Below are 23,565 nucleotides of genomic sequence, written 5' to 3' on the forward strand. Positions count from 1 at the left end.
AAAAATTAAAAGAAAACTTTGGCAGATGAACTAAGTTCTGAGGTCCAGTCTTCTGAGATGCCTAATTACCCTGGAGATCCACAAGAAGTGGCTCTGTAATACCAGACTCACTGCTTTATTGCTCCTCCCCATGTCTAATTGTTCAATTTCTGATTAATGCCATAAGGTACATGAGATGTGACAGTGCCAAATTTCTGTGCCCCTTCAATGTGGAACATGTGGTCATCAAAGAAGATATGGGGCCGTATTTTCACCAAGATGGGACCTTTGGGGGCTCCAGCAAGGAAAAGGGCTTCATCTATCTCTAGACCCCACCGGCGAAGGGTTTTCAGCACTCGAGCACCTGAGCTGGCTGCACTCCTGGCCGTAACCAGGTAGGTCCTGATAGGGCAACATAACCGTTGGTCTTTGGCATAAAACTTCTTTTGCAGTCTGCCTAAATCTTCCAGAAAGCTTTTCAAGGGACCCTGTAAAAGGAACATATGTCACAGCTGTGATCCAGTGAACCAAATGAAGTGCATGCTGAGAAAGCAGAGGCTTGTAAGAGCTTATGAGAGGATGTACTACTGCATGCAGTATTATAAAGTCAGTGGCACAATGCTGAGACTCCTTGCATTTATTTGAACATATTTCCTTATATGGAGCCATCTTGCATTCCTCAAATAAATGTAGGATGATCGTATAATTTGCTGTCTAAACAAATATTTTTAAGAGTGAAAGAAGTGTCTATGAAAGAGTTTAACCAAGGCAACCGTCATAAACTTTTGATGGCAAAGTGGGATCCAGTTCATTTTATTCTTAAAAGCACTATTTTAATTTGCTTTTTGTGAATTGCACATTATAACCTTATAAAGTATACTGTTTTATGTCGTTTCATGCCTTGTTGGCTTGAATCCAGCCTTGTTTTATATTCTCAAATAGTCTGTATATCAGCATACTACCTTTTATCTTCATTCTTTCTAAACACTTAGTTTTGGCTCTAGAGCTATGCTACGGAACACAGAACTGGATTTTGCCATGTGATCCAATCTGAAAAGTCTTAATTTTTAAAACAAAATTTGAGTTTTAGGACATTTATATTCATTGGAATTACAAATATACATGGTAATGGTTCTCATGCTTTTTACTGTATTTTTCATGTTTAAAATTTCAAGTATTATTCATGAACAAGTGTCTTTTTCTGTGTGCAGGTGTGTGTATGTGTGTTTCTTCGAAGATTAAAGATAGTTTATATTGTTTCATTCTGTTGGTTCCCTCAGTAACCATAACGTTGTATAGTACCCTTAGTACTCTGTTTATTTTTAAATCTAGGACCTGTTATTTTTAACAATGAGAAAAAATGAATTTAGAGTACTTCTTTACCTTTCTCTTATCCTCTCTTCTGCAATTTTACTTGCTTATGTTTGCATTACTGAAGATTCTCATATTTCTGTTTATCAGCTTTATACTTTATCCTTCGATCAGTTATCATAACTGAAGACATCAGCATACTTACTCTTCCTTAGACTGTTTTGCTCCATGTTCTCCCAGTTCCCTAGTTATGTAATTTCTATCTAGGGGCACGTCAATAGGTGCTTCCTTTTCTGCTCCATAATCCCCAGGATTGTTTAGTTTGGGTTACATGACTAAATGTTTTCTAGGCCCATTTGTGCCTTTGTGTTTCTAGTCATCTGCATATTAACCAAGATGTGTCCTCTAGTCCTTACTTTGTCAAGGCAAGTTACGGAGTAAAATTCCCTGAGAATAGTGTATGTTCTCAAATGTTGACCTGTTTTCTTTTTACTTGAAGGAACTTTTGGCTGGATCTGGAATCTGCGATTTATATATTCTTTCCGTATGTTCTTACAAGTACTGATCTTGTAAGTCTTTTCTTTAAATCTTTTTTAATCACTATTTTTAATTACAGTTTATATTTGGTATTATTTTGTATTAGTTGCAGGTGTACAGCATAGTGGTTGGACAATGATATACTTTACAACATGTTTACCCCAATATTTCTAGTACCCAGCTGGCACCAACACAGTTATTACAGTATTATTGGCTATATTTCCTATGCTGTACTTTACATACCTGGGACTGTTTTGTGACTAGCAATTTGTACTTCTAAATCCCTTCACCTTTTCACCCGGCTCCCAACTCTCTTCCCTTGTAGCAACTACCAGTCTGTTTCAATTTTGTTTGTTCATTTATTTTGTTCTTTAGATTCCACATGAAAATGAAATCATTTGGTATTTGACTTTAGCTAATTATTTCGTTTAGCGTAATACCCTACAGGTCCATTCGTACTACGGCAAATGATAAGATTTTATTCTTTTTTATGGCTAAGTAATATTCCATTAGTCTTCATGGCTGAGTACTAGTCCATTGTGTAAATGTAGCACAGCTTTTTCATCCACGGGTCTATTGATGGGCTTTCCATATCTTGGCGATTGTAAATAACGCTGCAATGAACATTAGGGGTGCCTATATTCTTTCAAATTAGTGTTTCTTCAGATATTTACCTAGAAGTGGAATTTCTGGGTCATACGGCAGTTCCATTTTTTATTTTTTGAGCAACCTCCACACTGTTCCCCACAGTGGCTGCACCAATCTGCGTTCCCACCAGTCCTAGTGCACCCCTGTCTTTCACCATTGAGTGCTGCTGTGGAAAGAGCAGGAACAGCTGAGGTTTTCTCCCCCCTCCACTTGTATGTGCAGGTTGCCCAGAAAATCACTACTTCATCTTTGAAGTCAAATAATTTTACTAGGGCATGTCTCATGACCATTCTCTTCTATTTCCCTGCTACACATGTGCCCTTTAATCTTTTAATAGTTAAATGCATATATGAAGATCTTCTGGTAATTCAGAATCTTTTCTTCATATACATATCTCTTTATATTTACCACATACAACCCTTTTCTCCTCCCCACAGAACATAATTTCAGTGTTTTTCTTCAAGGATTCCAATTATGCAAATTACGCATATTTTGGATTTTCTTCACCTGTGATCTAGTTCTGTCTTTTTCCTTCCTAAATTATTATTTTTCAATTCTACTCATTTCCAGAGTAGTACCATTTAACATTTTACCATCTCTTCCCTAGTCTTGCCTTTCCACTTCATGACACTGCTTTATTAAGTTTTGAAAAGTCATGGTAAATGTTTAGTCACAACTTTCACCTATACTTTGGCAAGTATTTGCTGAGAGTTCATCTGTTATTATACTTTTCTCTTCTTTGTCTGCCCTTTTCTTGTAGTATCTTTGCCTGTGTTCTGTGCTGGTTCTTTTTTTATTACTCATCACTGGAGTAGATTGGCTTACCTAGGAGGAATTAGAGGGTTTAAGGGAAAGGCCAAGGATTGTATTTTTTTAATATAAAATTTTATTCTTCATTTCTATTCCAAACTTATCTCTTCTTGTTTATGAATTACTACTTTAGGCATAATTTGAAAAAAAGTCTTTGGGCTTATAATATGCTTCTTAATGTCAGATAATTTCTATTGATTTTATTGCTTATTTATGATCCCCTGCTTATTTAAAAATTATTTTATTGTTGTTCAGTTACAGTTGTCTGCATTTGAAGACTATCTTGTTTCCACAATCCAAACTTTCCCTTCTTCTCTGTTGTCTTGGAAACAAGCGATTTCCTGCAAACATGGCTTATCGATGTTATCTTTTACTTAGTTTTGTTTTCTCAGAGGCTACATATACAGAAAAAAAAAAGAGCAAAAAATGTACTTCCTAAAGGTGAAAGGCACGTACATAGGTGAGAAAACCATAACTCTTTTCTGGGTGGAGAGCAACAGCAGCAGAAAGGGTCTAGTGACTGTTGGCAGGAGCACCTTGCTCACGTGTTGGCTTTGAAACCCGGAGGAGCACAGTTCTCCTTTCTGAGGCTGAGTACCTTCCCAAGGGATAGATGGAGACTGGTCAGTGTACGTCACCATATTAAAACCAGGTATCCATATCATCCTTTCCTAGTTTTATTTCGGGTATGTTTTATAATTTATATATTTGTACAGTAGTTTAAGTACATAACTCACCAATAAAATGTAGAAATATGAGAGAAAGTTACTCAAAATACTTCTTGAGGAGCTGTATGATTGGCAACATTGAAAGCTGTCTGGAGGTAGACAGCTGGAAAGACTTACTCATAACCTAACAATAAGAAAAAGCCAAATAGTCTAAAAAATAGAACTTTTCTTGAACCCATTAGAGAGCTGAGTTATCAGGGCAACCAACTAACATGAAATCTAAGGGATCAAAATCTAAGGAAAAATCTAAGGTCTCTTCAAAGACAGATGGGGTTCATGGACTGGTACATTTTTGGCAGATCACTGAAGGAAGCATACCAGATACCATAGAAGCAAGTGTGAAAAATTCTGGTTATTTCAGGGAACAAATTGATAAAGGCCAAGTGTGGGCTGATGAAAGCAAAGAAGCCCTGGGAGCTACAGACACAAGAAACACATGCTCCCTTCCAGGCTCCCCCACAGCCGCCCTGTAGACCTCACTAGTCACTTATGAGACAGTCTGCAGGCGGGGGGCGGGGGGGATGAAAGAATGCAGTCACAGGTAGTACAGGTTTGGAGGACAGGAGCGGCTGTCACCCTGAGAAGAGACTGACATTGTCCCATACCTCCTAAAGGACAAAAGTCTTAAACTGCTGAAAGGAAGACTTCAAACACTGCTACCCCTGCGCCCTCCCCAGGGCACAGGTAAAGATCCGATACCGAAAGGGAAGGGGAAAGGAAAAACTGCACTCCCAGGAAAGGGACTGGATACTGACAGGGACCCAGACCATTGGATAGCTCCTATCACTGGAGGAAAGGCAAGATCAATGATTAAACTTCACCCCTAAGGCCAAGGAGATACAGGAATTGCCTTAGATTTGGGCTGAACTAGGACAACAGAGAGTGCCCCCCACCATCACCAAGCCAGCCGTCAGAGACAAACAGTAACATTTGGGAGAGGGGTGACAATGTGGAGACCCCCTTGGAGGCACAGACAGGACAGGAAGGCCTATGGCTGAAAGTAGAACAGGACAAAACCCCCAGCACCGACCTGAGGAGTCTGAGGCCTGTGGTGGAGTGAAGGTAACAATGGCAGCAATAAAAAATGCACAGCTAGTTAAACTCCTGACTTGATTGTTTAAATCCATCACACTGATTGTTAGCAGAAGAGGACACCAGGCAAAAATACTATTTACCAAAACCTCTACTGTCAACACACTATGACTGGAAATTGATTAAAGAACTCTGAGACTACACTAAAGGTAAATGATCAACTTTCAAGAGAGAGTGATTAGCAGCAGAAGAGTCAGTGATTATCTAGATGTCATACATATGACAGGGAATTGCAAGTAACTACAATTAGTATCTTAATTGAAATGTGGATTAATTGAAAGGTGGATGACATGTATCAGTAGACTTGTAATTTCAGCAAAGAGATGGAAAATGTAAGAGTTGAATTATGAGCTGGAAATAAAAATTATAGTACAGAAATAAAAACGCCTTTGATGGGTTTATCATTAGAGTTAACATAGCTGAGGAAAGAGCCAGTAAACTTGAAGATAGTTCAGTGGAGATTACTCAGTTGAAAATGAACAGGAAAATAGCAACACGTTAAAAAGAACAGGGCATTGCCTTCCTGTGGAAACACTCGCACAGACACACAGACACACAGATACACACACCACCATGTTCAAACTGCTGAAATTCAAGCACCCAGTCCTGAAGGCAGCCAGAGAAAAATAGACATATTACACACAGAGGTCCAAAGATGAGAATTTAGAGCAATTTGTTTTCAGCATCTATGTAAGTCAGAAGACAATGAACATATATCTGTAAAGGGCTGAAAGAGAAATACGGTAAATGCAGGGAGCTCTATCCAGAGAAAATATTTTTCAAAACAAAGAAGAATAAAGAATCTTCAGATAAATAAAAACAGAGTTTTTGATAACAGCATATGAGTTATTCTGGCTGAAGGCATATGCTGCCAGGGAAAAACCTGAATCTATAAAAAGAAATAAAGGTCCCTGGAAAGGTTTAAAGTAAAAATGAATATCAAAAACATATTTTTGTCTTATTCATATTCATTCTAAAGATAAACTGATTACCCAAATTAAAAAATAGTAGCAAGGTGTTGGGACTTTATAAGTGGAACTAAATATATCACAATAGCATGAAACACAGGAGGGAGTTATCACATACTACGGTGGGTTCTTACATTAAACGTGATGTGGCATAAAACTAAAAGTTAACTGTGATTACTTCACCTTGTATACTGTAAGCACCTAGCACGGGTAATAAGGCAAGAAAGATGAAAGGCATACAGAATGGAAGCATAGAAGTAAAACTGTTTTCATTCACAGTCAACACTGCCTGCATAGAAAATCTCAAATCTACAAAATCGTACTGTGACTAACAAGTGACCTCAACAAATTTGCAGGATGCAAGGTCAGTATAGTGTACAAAAACCAAGTGCATTTCTTTATATTTGCAGTAATGAACTTGGGACTTAAAAACTTTAAAGTATCATTTATAATAGCACCAAAAGTTATGAGATTTAGAAATAAATCTAGTAAAAGATACCTAATATCTGTAGGCTGAAACCTATAAACCACTGATAAAAGAAATCAAAGATGACCTAAATAAATGGAGAGATATACCATGTCAAGACTTGATGTTTAGGTAACTATTTTCCCAAGATTAAAGTATAAATTTAACACAATCACAAAACAGTGGACGAGCTAATTCTTAAGTCTGTGTAAACATGCAAAGGAGACAGAGTATCCCAAAGATACATGGAAAATAATAAATCTGGAGGACCGATACCACCTTAACCAATGTTTTGTGGAAATATCATTAAATAATATAAATTAATTAAAAATAGGTCAGATTCCAAAAACCCCAATTTTTTATAATTTTAATAAAAATTTTATGCAAAACAGGAAATTTTTATGACTTTGGGTTAGGCAAAGATTTCTTAGATATGACATTAAAAGCACAATTCAAAAAAAGAACACACTGGTAAATTGAACTTTATCCAAATGATAAGTTTCTGGTGGTTGACTCTCACAGAGATACCTGGAGGTGACTCTCAGAATGGCGAGACGAGGAGGAGATCAAATCAGGAGACACCCCTTACTAGTCATGGCGTCACATTGGGGGCTTATAGACTATGCTCAGAGTGGCCAAATTAACCCTCCCCAGCTGTCCCACTTGCTGATGACTCTTAGATCTCCTCTATTGGAGGCAATCGGGACATGGCTATGGCCAGACCTCATGGCCAAAATACTAGAAAGCCTTGGGTAGGCATCATACCCTGTAACATTCTCATCAATGGAACAGATCTGGTAAAGCCTGGTCTTTATAGAAAAGCTGCCTTTTCCATGTTAAAAAACGCACGGTAACTCTAGCTCCTGCATAATGAAAGCAAGTGTGATTAAGCAGAAATTTGTTGGGTATTCCTGTAATAACCAGTGTTGGGTTTCTCAATTTCAATTGTTTAATGGGGTATTTAGGTGTTTAATGCAAAAAAAAAAAAAAACAAAAACGGATAAAAGCAAAATCTAAAAGAAATTTTAATTAATTACCTGGATGAGAAAATGATATTTTAAGATTTTCTTGAAGTAATTCTTTTTTTTTTTAAGATTCGTGTGTGCATGTGTTCTTTTTTTGGAGATCTTCCACATTTCAGTGATAGTTCAAGGCTGATAAACGACGGGCTCTGAATTTTAGCAAAGCAGACATATATAAAATATAACAAATGGCCTGGCTGGTGTAGCTCAGTGGATTGAGCACAGGCCTGTGAAGCAAAGGGTCACCAGTTCAATTCCCAGTCAGGGCACATGCCTGGATTGCAGGCCAGGTTCCCACTGGGGGACATATGAGAGGCAACCACACATTGATGTTTCTCTCCCATTTTCTCCTTCCCTTCCCCTAACTCTAAAAAATAAATAAATAAAAATATTTTAAAAATATATAACAAATGATTTTCTTCTCAACAGCAAACTTTGTTAATACTGAACGACTTCATAACATGAGAGCCGGTCTTCCAGAGGAGCTATTTAGGAAGATGCGATACAGTTAAACACACAGACGGAGTTTAAATATCACTTGCTGCAATGTAAGGTGAGTTAGTAAAGCTTGTCAGTTTTCAGTTAGTCCATTCATACTTTTATAAATGTAATAAAAATAATGTTTAAGTTTATCTTAAGTTCAAGAAGAGCTGGAACAAGGGTCAATTAAATTTCTTGCCAAGATTCATAGATTAAAACTGAATGATCCATTAATTCAGATTCAGCCTGGAGAATATTTTGATTCTTCAAATTTCCTTTGGGATAGAAGTTGTAGGTTTCATTCATTTCACAGCATGACTTTAACACTTCAACTTCAGTTTGTGGATTGATTCCAAAACATCTACATATTCAGTTTCATTTTGATTAGGTTTTCATAGTTTGCACTGGTTTGAGGCTCATTATTTGAGTCATCTCAAGCTGTCGCTTTTGCAGATTTTCTCAATTAAGAAATGCCTTCACTGAGTTTGAGGTTATGGGCAAAGCAGTTCAACAAATGTTTACTGACCTATTGGAAATGACCTTACTATTTTGAGAACCTGTTATGTAGAAATGGCTTATTGGTAAGCCATAAGACCTGTTACTCATAATTCAGAGGGGGTGAAGTCATTTTCATAAGATCATAGAAACATTTCTAAAAGGCTAGATAAAAGAACACTAAACTTTAAAATAAGCTGCAGAGGCTTCAAAATGAGGAGTTCACAAAAGAAAGGGAGAAAACTGCAAAGCTTCAGAAGTGGGGAGTGGCTTGTCTAGAATAATCTAAAAGCCATCCAGGGAACATATACTGATATCTATTGGGAAATAAGCAGATCAAAATTAATTAGAGTGCCTTGAACCTACCTGAGCCAGAGACTTGTTGTCAAATACTGTGTCATGTTGAAAGTATTTGTCCAGCCCACGGTCCTTGGTAATATGTTCGGACTCCTCACAGAAGAGGACAGAGTCCCCATCGAAAGCCACGCGGAGCTGTGTCTCACAGTACGATATGTCCTTGGCTCCATCAAACATTGTTGCAGCGGCGATCCCTGGTAGGTAGACCATGGGGACTGATTAATGCTCCTCTCAGGGTCATGATATTTAGTTCCTACCATTACAATATAAGAAGAAGCCATCCCAGATCTTGCATTTCCTCTGGCTCTTTCTCTGATGACTCCACTCCCCTCCACAACTGCACATCTCAACCGTTGTCTACGTACTGCCCCCATTTTTAGAAGGGATGGGAAAGTGTAAAATGGGTTATAAGAAGATCACTGAGGATATCCACTTCCAGGAAGGTCAATGCTGTAAAAGACAAACTTAAGGGATGCCACTTGGCGGAAATACCTTAGGAAACCCAACAAGGGCATAAGCCGTAGAAACCATTGGCATAAGCCAATGGAAAACCCAATGGAAGTAACCACCAGTGCAAAGCTCTCTATTGAGTACTGGGATGAAACCAGACCAATACCTTCTTTTATTGCTTCCTGTACTTTTTCAGAATCGGAAGAAAGATACAGGTTGGTAAGATAGGACTTCAAATAGCCAACGGGGCTTTTCCCTCCAGTCAGACAGAAGCGGTCAATTAGTAAGCCTGTTATGGGGCAAGAAAGATTTCATTATGTTAGAGGTTAAAAACAATATACTTACTGTAAATGGGAATGGGAGTTATCTTAAGAATAACTGAGTGCCTACTGGGGTTTTAGAATTGCCTTCTTAGCACCAGTACTAGAAAATGAAGATTACCTTCTTAGCACCAAAGTTTTATATAATACTAGATGCATTTGGCACATAATAATGTGTGAGGTCCCTCCACATTGACCTTGCTGATTTAGTCTCACAACTGTATGGCAGCACTATTATTTCCATTACAGAGAAGGAAACTGAGACCCGAAGTCTTGTCTAAGTCCTCCGGCTCACGCTGGCTCTGTCCTTCAACCGCAGCCTCCTTACTTGCTGAAGGGCCTGGTTAAAGTGTGGCTCTGTTTTAGGTACCATTTCTGTCATTCTTCAGGGACAATACAACAGTGATAAAAAGTTGTGCTAGGAATTGAATGGCTTTCTAAAAACCACAACAAAAAGTCTGAAATTGTTTCTACTTCCTGACTGGAAATTCTAAATGGACTTATTAGCAGACTAAACACTAATATACCATCAATGCCTTTCAAAGCAACAACAACTTGGAAATAAAAGTTCTGGATGTTGCTGAAAGATTTGTCAAATAAGCACTCAAATACACTGTGCATGAAAGTATGGATTGGTAAGAGCTATCTAAAAAGTAATTTGACAACACATATCAGGAGCTTTTAATAGGTTTATTTATTTTGACACAGGATTGCTTTCTTTTGGGGTTTATTCTAAGGGAGTTATCTGTGACTCTGAAAAAGATTTATGTAGAAATGTCTCAGTGCAGGATCATTTATAAAAGCAAAACCTTCAACAATGTGTGAACAACTAAATGAAGTGTAACCTTATGCATATAAGGTTTATACACATTCAAAGTGGTTTTAGATCTGCCATAGACTGGGTAGCTGCATATCACAGAAAGCAGAGTTTTGAGTGTATCACCTCTATGGACCAAGAGAGCAGATAAGATCCATCGACAGCTGAGGTGCAAGCGTTTGTTGTGGTGTTAACAAAATGCTCTGTTTTTCACTTAAGCCAACAGTGGCTGATGTGGCACAAAACTGCACTCTACGCATCTTTAATTATATTAATTTAATGATCAGAAATTATGTGGTGGCACTGGGGCTTTAGAAGCGACTAAAACATTGTCTGCTCAAAAAGGCAATAGTCACTGAGGAGCTGGGCTTGTAACATAAACATAACTATAATGTAACAAAGACTATAGCGGAGAGATGTACAAATTGCCTTGACACCCAGAGAAGGCAAGTGACTAATTCTTCTTCCAAGTGAAAGGTTGTTTGTTATGCCATGAACAAGGCTGCTGCATGAGAAGATCGGCTCAATCAGTTAATTAGCAGATTTAATAATAGGTAGATAACAGTGTTTTTTATGTCACTACCTTTGATGGGCTCATTGTGGTGAGGGGTAGGTATACCTATATTGCCAAATAAATCAAATAATTGCACTTTACTGAGTAACTGATCTATGTCAGTCATGTATGCTAAACCTTTTACATACATTCTTTTCATGTCGTAAACACTATGAAGGCTGCATTTTTGAAGGGCAAACATGTTTTAAAGTATGTCACAGTAAGGCATCAGCCTTATAGTTAGGATACTATTAAACTCATACGTTGTAATATATCTTGATTACTTATAAATATGCCCCATTGAAATGAAGAATTTAAATATGCCAAATTTACACCTTATTTTGGGTTGGCATACCCATAAAATGCTAATCTGCTACTAGTGTTTTCCTCTGGATGTCACTTAAGAAAATAGGCTACAAATCCCCAAATAAGAAGTCAGGTAATTCCATAGCAGGAAGAAGGGGGACTTTCTCTTAAAGTCTCCTACACATTGATGAAAATGCTATGAAGAGACTAGAGTTCATCTAACTTTTCCATGTAAAGGAATCAAGACAATTTTGCTGGCCTGATTCTGGATCTGATGTGTGGGAGAGCAGCCAGGGAGAAACAGATTTTAAGAGTGGAAAGGAGAGGTGAAACCTTTGAACCTTTAACATGTATCTGTGGTGAGCAAGAAGTTTGATCACACAGTGAAAGCCCCTGGGTTGACGGCTCCTTGAAGTCAAGTTCAGAAGTGAAAAACATAAAACAGAAATATATTGCAGGACCTGGGATTAAGACTTTGAAATTCACACTTGACAAGTTAAGTCCAGAGCTTTGGGTCCAACTCTGTGCTGAAGTTAAAAATGAACATGGCCTCTCTTGTTCTGACATAGGCAAATAAACATTCCTCACGCAGAAGGGGGTGTCAGTATCAAAGACACTGCATTAGTTAGGCCACAGTTAGCAAAATAACATGGCTTCTCTCTCCCGGAGCAGCGAGCTGTTCTTCCACACGGTATTTATTTTACTTACCATAGTGATTGACGCTGTTTATAAGCCGCACTCCCACTTGGGCATGGTTATTAGTCATCAGTACAATATCAAATAAGTCCTGTTCATCCGGATACAGATCATGGAGTCTAGTATTGACATGCTGCAGGGCCTGTTGGTTACAAACATGAGTGTGTGCAAAGAGGGCCAGGCGAGGTGGGTGTTGGGGGTCTGGAGAGAAGGGGTCTCATCAGTGTCAAATTCAAGCTTTGAAGACTCTTCACTGAGACATTATAGCTCCTTTAAGGTGGGGTGCTGTCATTCATTTCTGTGAGTTATGCCTCTCACACAGGACTTCAGTAAATGCTTAGTGAATATATAGGTTAATACTTATCTGTTACAATTTGTTACAATTGTTACAACATTTGGTCTACTAGCATTTTATGCTTTGTCTACTTTTTTTTTTGCTTGTTTTGTAAAATCTACTTTTCTTGATCATCTGATTTTTTTTTCATGTTTCAGTTACAGTTGATATCTGATATCATTTCAAATGAGTTTCAGGTGTATAGCACAATGGTCAGACAATTATATAATTTTCAAAGTGATTTGCCTGATAATTCTAGGACCTACCTGGCACCATACATACTTATTATAATATTATTGACTATATTTCCTATGCTGCACTTTACATCCCCATGTCTGTTTGCAATTCGTACTTCTTGATCCTTTCCCCCTTTCTGCCCAGCTCTCCAAACCTCTGAGGCAATCCTCACTTTGTTCCCTGTATCTATGAGTCTCTTTCCTTTTTTTCATTTATCTCATTCTTTAGATTCCACATGTAAGTGAAGTCATATAGAATTTGTCTTTCTCTGTCTGACTTATTTGTTTTGAAACTAGAATTTTTAATTTAAATTTATTTTTTGAAACAATTTATTTTAATTGTTGTTGTTCAGGTACAGTTTTCTGTCTTTTACTCCCATCCCAGCCCACTGTCTGTTTGACTTATTTCATTTACCATGATACCCTTAAGGTCCAACCATGTTGTTGCTAGTGGTAAGATTCTTTTCTTTTATATGGTCGAGTAATATTCTATTGTCTGTATGTACCACATCTTTCTCTAATCACCTGTTCATGGACACTTGCATTGATGATTATTTTTTATTGTGAAAAATAATCTGCATGTTAACCTTGCACAAGTGCCATGCTAATGGTCTATTGTTCCAACTTTAGTGTGTGTGTTGCCCAAACAGTGTTTGGTCTGTTTTCAAACAGGAGTCTTTAGAATAGGTGGCTGGTTTCCTCCTGTGCTCCTCCGATGCCCCATAAGTTCTACTTACAACTGGTGGGAGCATCGTTTGTTTCTGCCTTGTTATGATGCTATTGCATAATGTTTGTTTAAGTTTTATAGAGGATCACAACTGTAAGTGCTATATATTTATGTATAAATTTAGAGCACCTTACCTTCTTAATATTATGCCCCTAAGTGCCAAGAACATCTTGTTTGTTTCTTTGTTTTTTTAATTTGCTATGTTTGGGGCAAAAGCAGCAAAAGTGAATTTCATCTTATTTTAAGGAGGCATTTTATCTCTGCTAGTGCTTACAGTTGTGAACTCATTGCTTCTGGCTGCCACTCCTTCTAGGGAGGGGACAAAGGTTTCTGTTTGTGCTACTGGGCCTCCCAATTAGGACTCCACTCAAGAAAGCTCAGCATCTCAAATCTAGGGCTGGAATCTCTTCCGCAAGGGTCTGGTCTGGAAGTCTCTGTGAAAGCAGAGTCCAACTTGGGGTCAACCAAGAGGGCAAGAATGACAGAGGTGGCTTAGGGATCATAAGGGAAGCTAGACGAGATCCCATGTGTGACCCGGGGCCTAAGGACAACAACAGCTTTGCCCAGTACCTTGATGAAGCGGAACGCGGGCCCAGGGGTCAGGATGACATTCTCATTGCTGAGCTGATACTCCATGTACTTTTCCAGACCCTCCTCCTCATAGATTTTCTTGCCGTCCACCATGTTGAAGAGAGCCTGGGATGACACAGCGATGGTGATGGCATGCCTGGGTTTTGGCTGCAGACAGAGGTGCCAACGGAGGCGGGAGGAGACAGTCACATAAACTGGAAGGGATTGGGAATGGGGCTCATTCCAGGGCAGTGTGGGGAGAAAATTGCTGGGCCTTTGCTTGGGGCATTGGGATTCTGGAGACAGCCGAGGCCTGGGACCCTTTCCCCCCACCCCTCCAGGCTGCAGAAGGGAGGTTTGGAAGGGATTCCTCTATCCCTGGAGAGGAGACTGGGGCTGTGGTGCTGAGCAGAGGGACACCCAGGTCCCGCGGTCAGTGGGCCCTACTCACCGGCCGGGGGCGTGAGCAGCCCGGGGTCTTCTCATACAGTGTCTTCACGGATGACCAGTAGGCTTCCTCGTCATCGTTCTCATCCTCCCGCTGCCGAGACAGGTCGGGCATATAGTCGCGGTCCAGCTGGGAGGTATAGGTGGTCTTGCGCTGGCCATAGGACTTCCATTCACTGGGGGGCGTGCGCGGATATTCCCGCTGCTGCATGTCCCGGACATCCCGCAAGTCCCGGACATCCCGCATGTCCCGGGAGTCCCGCATGTCCCGGGAGTCCCGGTAGTCCCGCACAGTGCCATGCACCCAGGCTTCATGGTTCTCCTGCATCTTGTTGCTGCGCCTGGACGGGGGCTGGGACTGAGGCTGAGCCTGGGGCTCAGGGGGTGTGGGAGGGCTCTGGGGGTCTAGAAACCCTGGGGGCGTGTGAGCCACGGGCGGCGTGGGTGGGGAGGACTGTAGGGGCAGCTCCTGCGTGGACTCGTGCTGGCTCTGGGAGGTGGATGACGTCTGGGAGGTTGTGGAGCTTGTGGGGACCTGGAGCAAGAAGACAGGTGTCTGAGTTAAACAATCGGCTGTCTTCCCTGTCCCCATCTCCAACTGGAGTCAAGGAGAAGGACCGGTGCCCCTTTCTCCGTTCCATTCTTAGCCCTTAATTGGATCCTTGTTCATCTCAGCTCTTTTAAGTGGAGCGTAAAGGGTTTTAGGCATGCCATGTCTCCAGACATTAGGTATTTCTGGTAAGTGGACACAGACACAGTCTGCTTTCTTTCACTTCCCCCTTTTTTTGAGTAGCTAGGTCACAGGCCCTCTCTCTTGCCCTTAGGTGGATGGCCCACAGATTGTAAAGTTCTGTCATGTGACTTCTGTATGTATACCTGCCCAGTTAGAGACCTTCAGGTGGGCTTGAGTAAGGGAACTTGCTTGTGCCCTGCCTCCATCTGTGACCTCCACATGAGCAACTAGACCAGACGTTCCCACCAGAAGACTCTACAGAGCACCTTGGAGATAGCTGCCTCCACATTCACCCTGTGGTTCAGGCGGTGCTTGCAGGAAGGTTGCTGGGCTGGAGAAACTGGTGTCTCCCTTTTGCCTCAGGTCTCTCTGTGTGCAGAGCTCAGCTGGAGCAAAGGAGCCATTCTGGAGAAGGGACTCCTGGACTAAGATGTGCAATAAGTTGTTAAGCATGCACATATTATTTTGATTTTTATGTCAGTTTCATGTGTTCTGAAAGGCATTTTTTTTTTTGTTAGATGATTGAGCCAGTCCCCACAGAGACAGATGGGTTGGTGGGAATATATGTATTCCCAGTGGCTGGATGTGTGTCACTCTCTCTGCAACCAACAACTTAATCCACAAACTGACTTTTTCTTATGTGGCTAGGCTTAGTGTAACACTCTTCAACAATTTATCTTCTTTGTTGACCTTTCTACACCACCCCCTTCTTAGTCTTGAGTACGCAATCATTATTGAATGAATGAAGAAAGGAATGAGCAACTACAGAGTTTAATCATTAAGTGTATGTATGGCTTATAGATGTTGTGAACTGGGGTTGTAAACTAGCTCTGTTAGCATTATTGACGTGAAATCTTAGGCAAGTTGTTCTGTGTTTCTTTCAGCTGTAAAATAGGGCTCACAGGGGGTGTCTTGTGAGGGCTCAATGAACTAAAACATGTAAAGTAAGTAGAATGGGCTGACAGGTAGAAAGCATCAATAAATGTTAACTGTCATCAGTCTCAGTATTATTCTTACTATTATTAGTAGTATTAGGCTATCAGGTCCTCCCTCTCTACCTTAAGATTGGCACTCTTGCTTCTGGGCTCCTCTAATGATGGGGCTCTGATGGATGGGCTTCGTGAGGTTCCGGACCACTGGTTTCGCACGAGGTACCCTCGAGAATCTGTCTTCGGCAATGATAATTCTTGTGATCCCTTTTGGAGAGAGAAGAGACCCAGGGGTGTAACTCCCCCACCACCCACTCCCCCCATGCATGTGCCTACAGAATAGCCGTGCCAAGCTGAACAGCAGCACACACTGGGAAGATCCCTGGCCACTACGACCCTCAGTTCAGTCTTGGTCCTTGAGTACTAGTCTAGCTCTGGCCCAATCCTCACTTCCCTTAGAAGTGACAAAGTGGGGATCCACCTGGAAGAGCATTGGAAACCAACAAACAAATCTGATAGCTCATATTTTTCACCTGTCACTCTTACATGATACTTAGTAGAGCTGACCATTTTCCCTCCCTTTCCCCACTTCTTCCCTTAAGGATAAGCCCATAAACAGATGCTAAAAAGACATATCCACCATTTTTACTAGAATGCAAAGATGAGGGCAGGTGGGCCTAAACAAGGCTGCAACGGGACTCCAGGGCAGCTACGTATGAGCAACTAGAGCCCTCTGGGAGGAACAACACTGAAGGGGACCATGGAGAGGTGAGTGGAAGAGTTTCTATGCCCCATACCCTTCCCCTCACCCAGACTGACTGTGGCTCCCCTACAAAATCAGTAGTTCCATCTCTGCTCACCCTGATCATGGTGATCTGCTGGCCCTGTTCCCACAACAGGCACATGTGAATATAAATACGTATTGTGCAGCAGGGGCCAAGAAGGACTGTTCCCTCAGGTGCCCTAAGGCAATGTCTACACGCCAGGTGACCACGCATGGGGCAACATCTCAGCCAGTGATTCGGATTGACCGCATGCCTCATCTGAAAGATTGTGCAGAAAATGGTCAATGCCATGGCCAGACTCCCCTTCCCTCCCTGATTTGAACGAAGACAGTCTCCTCCCATTGGCTGAGCAGAGGAGGCAGCTATGGTTTCTACACCATATTTTCTATGTGAACATGGAAATGTGTACTACAGGGAAGGCAGGGACCAGCTTCTCCTAGGTATTCCTTAACCTCTCCATGAGGGGCAGTAGTGTCCCTTAATACACACCTCAGTAGTTCAGTCTCCCAGAACACCCTGCCCCCAATATTTTATTATGCTTTCTGCTTTTTAATTTTCTTGCTGACAATGAAGAGGTCAGCTCACCTGAGTTTTCACACGAGTTCCTGATTTGTCAGACTCCCGTCTTTTCTCTGATTCTAGACTTTCTCTTGAGTATTTCGTTCCAGACTCATTCTTAATATGAAAACAAAGAATGTTTATTAATTTTAATCTCAGGGACATTAAAAACCTGGCACTTGGGAATAAAAGGATAAATTAAAAGTAGCATCTGTCTCTTTGCCAATATCAAAAAATATATAGAGTTCGACATTATTTTTTGCCTTGTTCTCCTAAGCATGAGTAAAAATAATACCCCAAAGAACTATATAAATTATTGTATGGTAGAAATTTGGTGCTTTATAGATTGAAGACATGAGGTGTTTATCATTTAAAAAATTACAGTATGGGATATGCTGTAGGAGAATTTTCCAGGGGCCAGCAATACTTGGGTTTAAATGTGAGGTTGCTCACATAGACTACCTTTTTCTTTCCTCCATTACTCTGAAGATTGCCACTCATGGAACTTTAATTTTTGCCATGCAGAATTGAAACAACTTGTCTTATTTTCTTAATAAACCATAGGTCCAATATTATGTGGATCTAAGCCTCACTGATATTAGTCTGATTTTTAAAGTCAAGGACCTCAGTGCTGTACTTAATCCTTAATCCTGTTTGGATCTATTGACAGGTGTGCCTTCTGTTCATATTATCTAATTACTCATACTTGTAGGGAGACTGTGTAAGAGAGCACAAGAAGATGACTCACTTCATGGACACCTACACAAATTATTGTTTTCACTTTCAATCAAGAGAAGTACTATTGTATTAGATTACCATTTGTATTGTTCATGCTAATTTCGTAGCTATAATGTGAACAAGATTAGTATTATTTATCTGTTGAAGAAGCTCAACTTCTAGCTTAGACAAAGGTGCAGTCTGTTAATTTCTTTATGCTCTGTGCCTTAGGCTTAGAAAAAGTCTGACCAGTGTTAGTTGAATGATTGAGTCTGTGGCAGCAGAGAATGGCATAGTTGCATGATCCTAGAACTAATCCTACAGTTTTTCATCAACCCTTCACCATCTTCATGAAGTCCTGGTACTTGTAACTTCAAAAGATATTTTAAACCCAATCCCTCTTCTCCATGCCTATTATCATGGTCTTGTTCCAGACCTCAGATCATCATGGGTGTATATGCTTAGAATATAGCCTTTTGATAGGTCTCATGGCCTCAAATCTTCCCAACTTCTTAACCCCATTTATTTAGGGTGATATTATAAAACATGAATATAATTATGCTTCATTTCTGGATATACTTTCCATTCACTTGGATAGACAGACTGGGAACCTTTGATGTGTCTTGTCTTTCTCTGATTGGCATGCCCTTCACTCTACACTTTACATTCTTCTTTGCCAAGTGACTTGTCTTTGTCTATATACCATTTTATTTACCTGTAGCCTTCCCTTTAATATTCTTCAAATTCAGATCAGTGTGACCCAGGAGAAGTTCCTGGAGTTAAGCAATCCTCTGTGTTGGCTGTGTGTTTCATAGAGCACTAAAATCTGACCAACTAACACTGGTCAGATTTTTTCTAAGCCTAAGGCACAGAGCATAAAGAAATTAACAGACTGCACCTTTGTCTAAGCTTGAAGTTGAGCTTCTTCAACAGATAAATGATAATAATCTTGATCACATTATAGTATTGTACTTGGTATTTCACTGAGCATGGCATTTACTGAGCACCGCATTGTACTTGGTATTTTCTTTCCGTCTAGACTGTGTATTCTTTAAAGGTAGCCACTGTGTTTTTACCTCTTACAACTGACATATGAGCATATACTCAATAAAGGCTGACTTATTGGTTTGATTTATACTACATGCTTTAATCTCCTTCTCCATTTTCTTTATTTCCTTTACTTCCCCCTCCATTTTTTTTGTACACGTAATGATCATCTAAAATGATTGAATTATTTCAGAGAAGGTTCCAGAAGTGAATGATGGACTGATGGCTACTTTTTCTTGGCTCTTTGGCAAGATTCTAGGATGTTTAATTCACTTACCTTCTTTTTCTGTTTCAGAGATGTTTGACTCATTTCTTTAACTATTCAAATTCTTTGGTTGTTACACAGGTGTTCATCTCCCCAGCTCCATTTCTTGTTGTTTCAGTTGCTCAGTCCAGGCTTGTGTGTAGAATGTCGAATTTATGACATCACATGTGATTCCATAGTAACAAACTGACTCAGAATACATTACTATAAAAATACCAATATTCTTTATTCATATTGAGTACATCCAGTTTTTTAGGAATTGATGTCTAAACAATGTTCAAGTATTTAATATGTAGCAGTATTACTATTACCGATCCTTCTTTTTAAATCTCTTTTTAGCATTTCTAGGTCACCAGTACATCGGTTCAATTTGTGACTACATTTTCTGATACTGCCAAAATTAATGGCAAACTCATTTATGGGCCAAATCATTTATTATCATTTATCCTGACAGATTTTTGGGAATTTTCTGCAAATCTGGAGACTATATTTGAGAGCTGAAATTTTTTTCTAAGTATGGAGCATAGACTTGAGTTTAGCTTTAGTGTTTGGTATTTCTTTCACAGCAATATCATTTCCGTTTCACAAGGTCAAAGCAGTTTCCCCAAGGCTAAACGCAGTGTGGTAGATGGAATGATCCTTGCACTGTCCTTGCTGCTGTCTGTGCCATCCTTAAAAACTTAAACACACACATGTACACACAGAGAAGAATATGTCAAATCCAATGCCCAACTTGGGTTTATAGGCCTCAGTAATGTTCTGCATTTTACAGTTCTGATTTTAGCTTCACTCAAGTTCCATGCCAACCGAGTTGGTCAAACCATCATGGATTGAGTCAGATTTCTGACCTCTCTTCATGAGGGTTGGTATCTTAGTTTGAGTATTAGAAGAGGTTTGGGGCCACTTTCATCAAAGTTCTCCGAGGGGTCTTCTGGGTAGTAAAACATGCAGATTCTACATTAGGCCGCCTGGGTCCTTTCACTTCCTGTCTCTCACTGCAATTCTCAGCAGGTTGTTTACTTTTCATCAATCTCAACATCCTCATTTATAAGATGGAGATAATAATGGTATCAACATCAAATGACACTTGTGAGAGTTGGAATAATATGACATAATTGAGAGTGACCAGCATTCATAAGCTATTAATCAATGCTAGCCATTTTATAGTTTTGGTACAGCTATCTTACAGAGTTCAAGTAGAAACATCTTTAATTTAACCCCCACTACACTCTAGGAATAGAACATTAAAATTAGTTTTTGTTCACATACTTTTATAACCAGACAAATGTCAGTTTGCTGATTCTTCCCCTGGTATTAGTGACAGAGCAAGAAGGCAGGCATGGAAGTAGCAGGTGGGAGCAAAAGCTGGACAGCCCTGAGACCCGAGTTCCACAAAACGAAACAGGAACATTTTACAGAGGGCATTCTCCACCCAGTTTTGGCAAATCTCTTTGATGCTCGCCATGGTTACTGAGAGGAACATACCTTTCCCTTGGCAGTGCTAAGGGGTATTTTAGAGCGATTTGTGGGACATGGTTCCCACCTGGCTATTTTCCTACTATTTACTTTTTGGGAGAAGCTGTGATACTATTCAAAATTCCTAGAGACACTAATGGGAAGGTCGCTCAAAGAGGAGGGGATGCCATTCAGAATTCACCAGTAAAGAAGAGTTGTTCTGGGAGTTCGTATTTCTTGAGTCAGTCCATTTTGATTACCCACATGACTCAGAGGTTACTGTGGACCCGGGGGGCCAGAGAGCTCTCTCTCTGTGGGACACTGTGGTGAAATGGGTTTGATGGATTAGGAAAGAAAAAAACACGGGACACTTGTACTTTAGAAAATAATTTGTGAAAACTTTCCTCGGGTGAGATTTAAAGGGAATAATGGTCTATAAAATATAAGGCCTTGAAAAATAAAAGTGCCACTTAATTTCTGTGCAGGTTAGGGCTCAGAGCTTTAATCCTCTCATCTGTAAAACAGAAATTAAATTCATTATACATCACAGGATTTTGTGTAAAACTTGGATAAAAATCGCGCAAGTACAAGCACACAGCACAATTTACAGTCAGTTCTTAACCCATGCCTCCAAGACAATTTTTGTTTAAAAAAATTCTGCATATGGAACAGAGGGAGAAGGTTAATTGTAGGATTGTCAAAGGGCTTGACAGTCAGGCGGACTAATTAGAAAGTGGGGACCACTGTCTCATAAAGCCCAGGGAGCCTGGTGCCAGTGTGAAGTCAGGGTCTTGCTCTTTTTAAGAAAATCATGAGGAGTTTTTTCCACTTTTCATTTAGCTTAGCCGAAATGGTCCATGTTCACCTTTTTTTCCCTCCATCCTGCCTTCAACACTCACTTTCCTAAGTAAAGTTAACAAATGATCCCATTTCTGCCCTTAGTAACAGCCATTAGCAAGAATGTTCAACACTCACCAGCATTAACCAAACCCTAATTAGCCCAATACTGCCTGCCACCCTTTACAATGCACACCTTTCTTTCCCCATGCCTGCCATGGCTCTCCTAAAAGGAACATTTGTAGAACTCCCCTCCTTAGCCCACTCTCCCTCACATCATTAATCAGCTGGCTACGCCTCATCCAAAGGGGGAAAAAAATGATCCAGTTTCCTGCTGCATGCCGGCCAGATGAACAAGTGCTAAGTAGGACTTAAATGTGTGCCCTCTTCATGGTCACAGCACACCCACTGCTGCACCTGGAACTGGGGACTCATCCTGGGTTTCTCGGAGGCTGTCTTTAACTGTCCTGTCCATCCTGGGTGATGTCCTATTGACTCTATGAAAGCCCTGAGTAGAGCAAAGCAGGCCAGTCCCTCCTGCCTGGGACCTTCAGCTTACCGTTTATCAGCTTGCTCAGAGAACCCATGATCTGCGGCACCAAGGGGACAGAGAGACTTTTCGTACTAGGTAGTCTTATTGAAAGAGAGAGAGAGGGGGAGAGAGGTGGCCACTGCCCTGCATTGTCACCAAGTTGTTTCCTGCGTGGAGGTGGCAGGCACCAGCAGCTCCCAGGCGGCATGTCCATGTTCTTGCAATGGGTGGCGCGATGCTGAGAGACAGCTCTGTGGTCTGCAGGCCTGGCTTTGAACGTCAGTGCCACCACTGCCTAGGAGTCTCTGTGCCTCAGCCTCACGGCCCATTTCCTCATTTGTAAAATAGGAATGATAATAATACCGACCTCAAAGGAAACAAGGAATGTGGAGGCTGAAGCAAAATGCCCGGCACAGATCAGGCACTCAGGAACCATCCTCTTCTCAGATCCCCTGCCTCCTGGTTCACCTGCATAAACAAATCGGAGGGACTTCGGGGAGGATTTTATCTGGACCGTGTGACCACCTAGGGAGGGCCTTGCCCTGAACTTCAGTGCCCCATGAACAGGAGACTGGGAGTCTTGTCTCTTTGTTTTCTTTTGGCCTGTTTTCTATTTGGGGTCTGTGTGATTTCCTGGCAACAGCTCCACTGGTGGTGAGAAAATATGCGTGTCTGCCATTTGAGGAGCGAGCAGCTTGTTTCTAGAGGTGCCCCTCCCCCAGTGTTGTTTCAAAATGTGGGTCAGTGATACATGTCCCTTCGTGTAGCACGGCTCGGAGTAGAGTCCCCAGTCTAGGGCAGCTTGGGTTCTGCATTTTTGGTGATGCATGTGGACAAAATTGGCTTTTATAATATTTTCCAGTTTTTTGAAGTTTGGCTTCAAGATTGATTGACTTTCCTCTCTTTTCTGGTTAGTCCCCTTGGGTGCCACTTCCTTTTCCCAGTAAAACAAAGCTTCCTTCCACTCCTGTATTCCTCCTGCTATGAGTGGTACCCCCATTTTCCGGGCAGCTCAGGGTAAATGCTGGATTTTTTCACAACTGCGCATCTTGCTTTCCATCACATCTTATCATCAGCATTTTTAACTTGAACTTTTTAATATCCTTCAAAACCAGCCATGTCCCCCCATTGTCCCTGCTTTAGAAAAGTAGCCTCTATGGGGAGATCTGGGTATTTGACCCAGCACTAAATTTCTTTTTCACTAATGCAGACAAGAGAGTTTTGAAAGGCCAAGCTAGTGGTTGCTCTTACCAGAATTGGATGCCCCTTGATGCTCTTATAACATCTTGTACATCCTGCTATTATCAAGCACATTGCATAACATTTCGTCATTTGTCCATCTGTCTCCCCTGCAACAC

At 40.7% G+C, this 23,565-nt stretch overlaps 1 protein-coding gene across 4 annotated transcripts; it reads right to left on the reverse strand.

The window, feature by feature from the left end:
• Window positions 1-134: 134 nt before the first annotated feature.
• On the reverse strand, window positions 135-19,464 carry NT5C1B (5'-nucleotidase, cytosolic IB). Of its 4 annotated transcripts, none has more exons than XM_037151801.2 (11): window positions 19,396-19,428; window positions 17,382-17,471; window positions 16,872-17,003; window positions 16,141-16,278; window positions 14,615-14,884; window positions 14,354-14,560; window positions 13,903-14,070; window positions 12,048-12,177; window positions 9,510-9,632; window positions 8,903-9,087; window positions 135-467 (listed from the first exon to the last, which is right to left on the reverse strand). In XM_037151801.2, the coding sequence occupies exons 1-11, from the start codon at window positions 19,426-19,428 to the stop codon at window positions 135-137; spliced, it is 1,809 nt and encodes a 602-aa protein (XP_037007696.1). The 4 variants fall into 4 exon arrangements, with proteins under 4 accessions (XP_037007696.1, XP_037007695.1, XP_037007693.1 ...); XM_037151800.2 differs by having other exon boundaries at window positions 16,872-17,054; XM_037151798.2 differs by having other exon boundaries at window positions 16,821-17,054.
• Between the last annotated feature and the right edge of the window lie 4,101 nt (window positions 19,465-23,565).

The sequence above is a fragment of the Artibeus jamaicensis genome, unplaced genomic scaffold (genome assembly GCF_021234435.1).
Source record: "Artibeus jamaicensis isolate MK-2021 breed Jamaican fruit bat unplaced genomic scaffold, CSHL_Jam_final contig_465, whole genome shotgun sequence".
Classification (NCBI taxonomy): domain Eukaryota; kingdom Metazoa; phylum Chordata; class Mammalia; order Chiroptera; family Phyllostomidae; genus Artibeus; species Artibeus jamaicensis.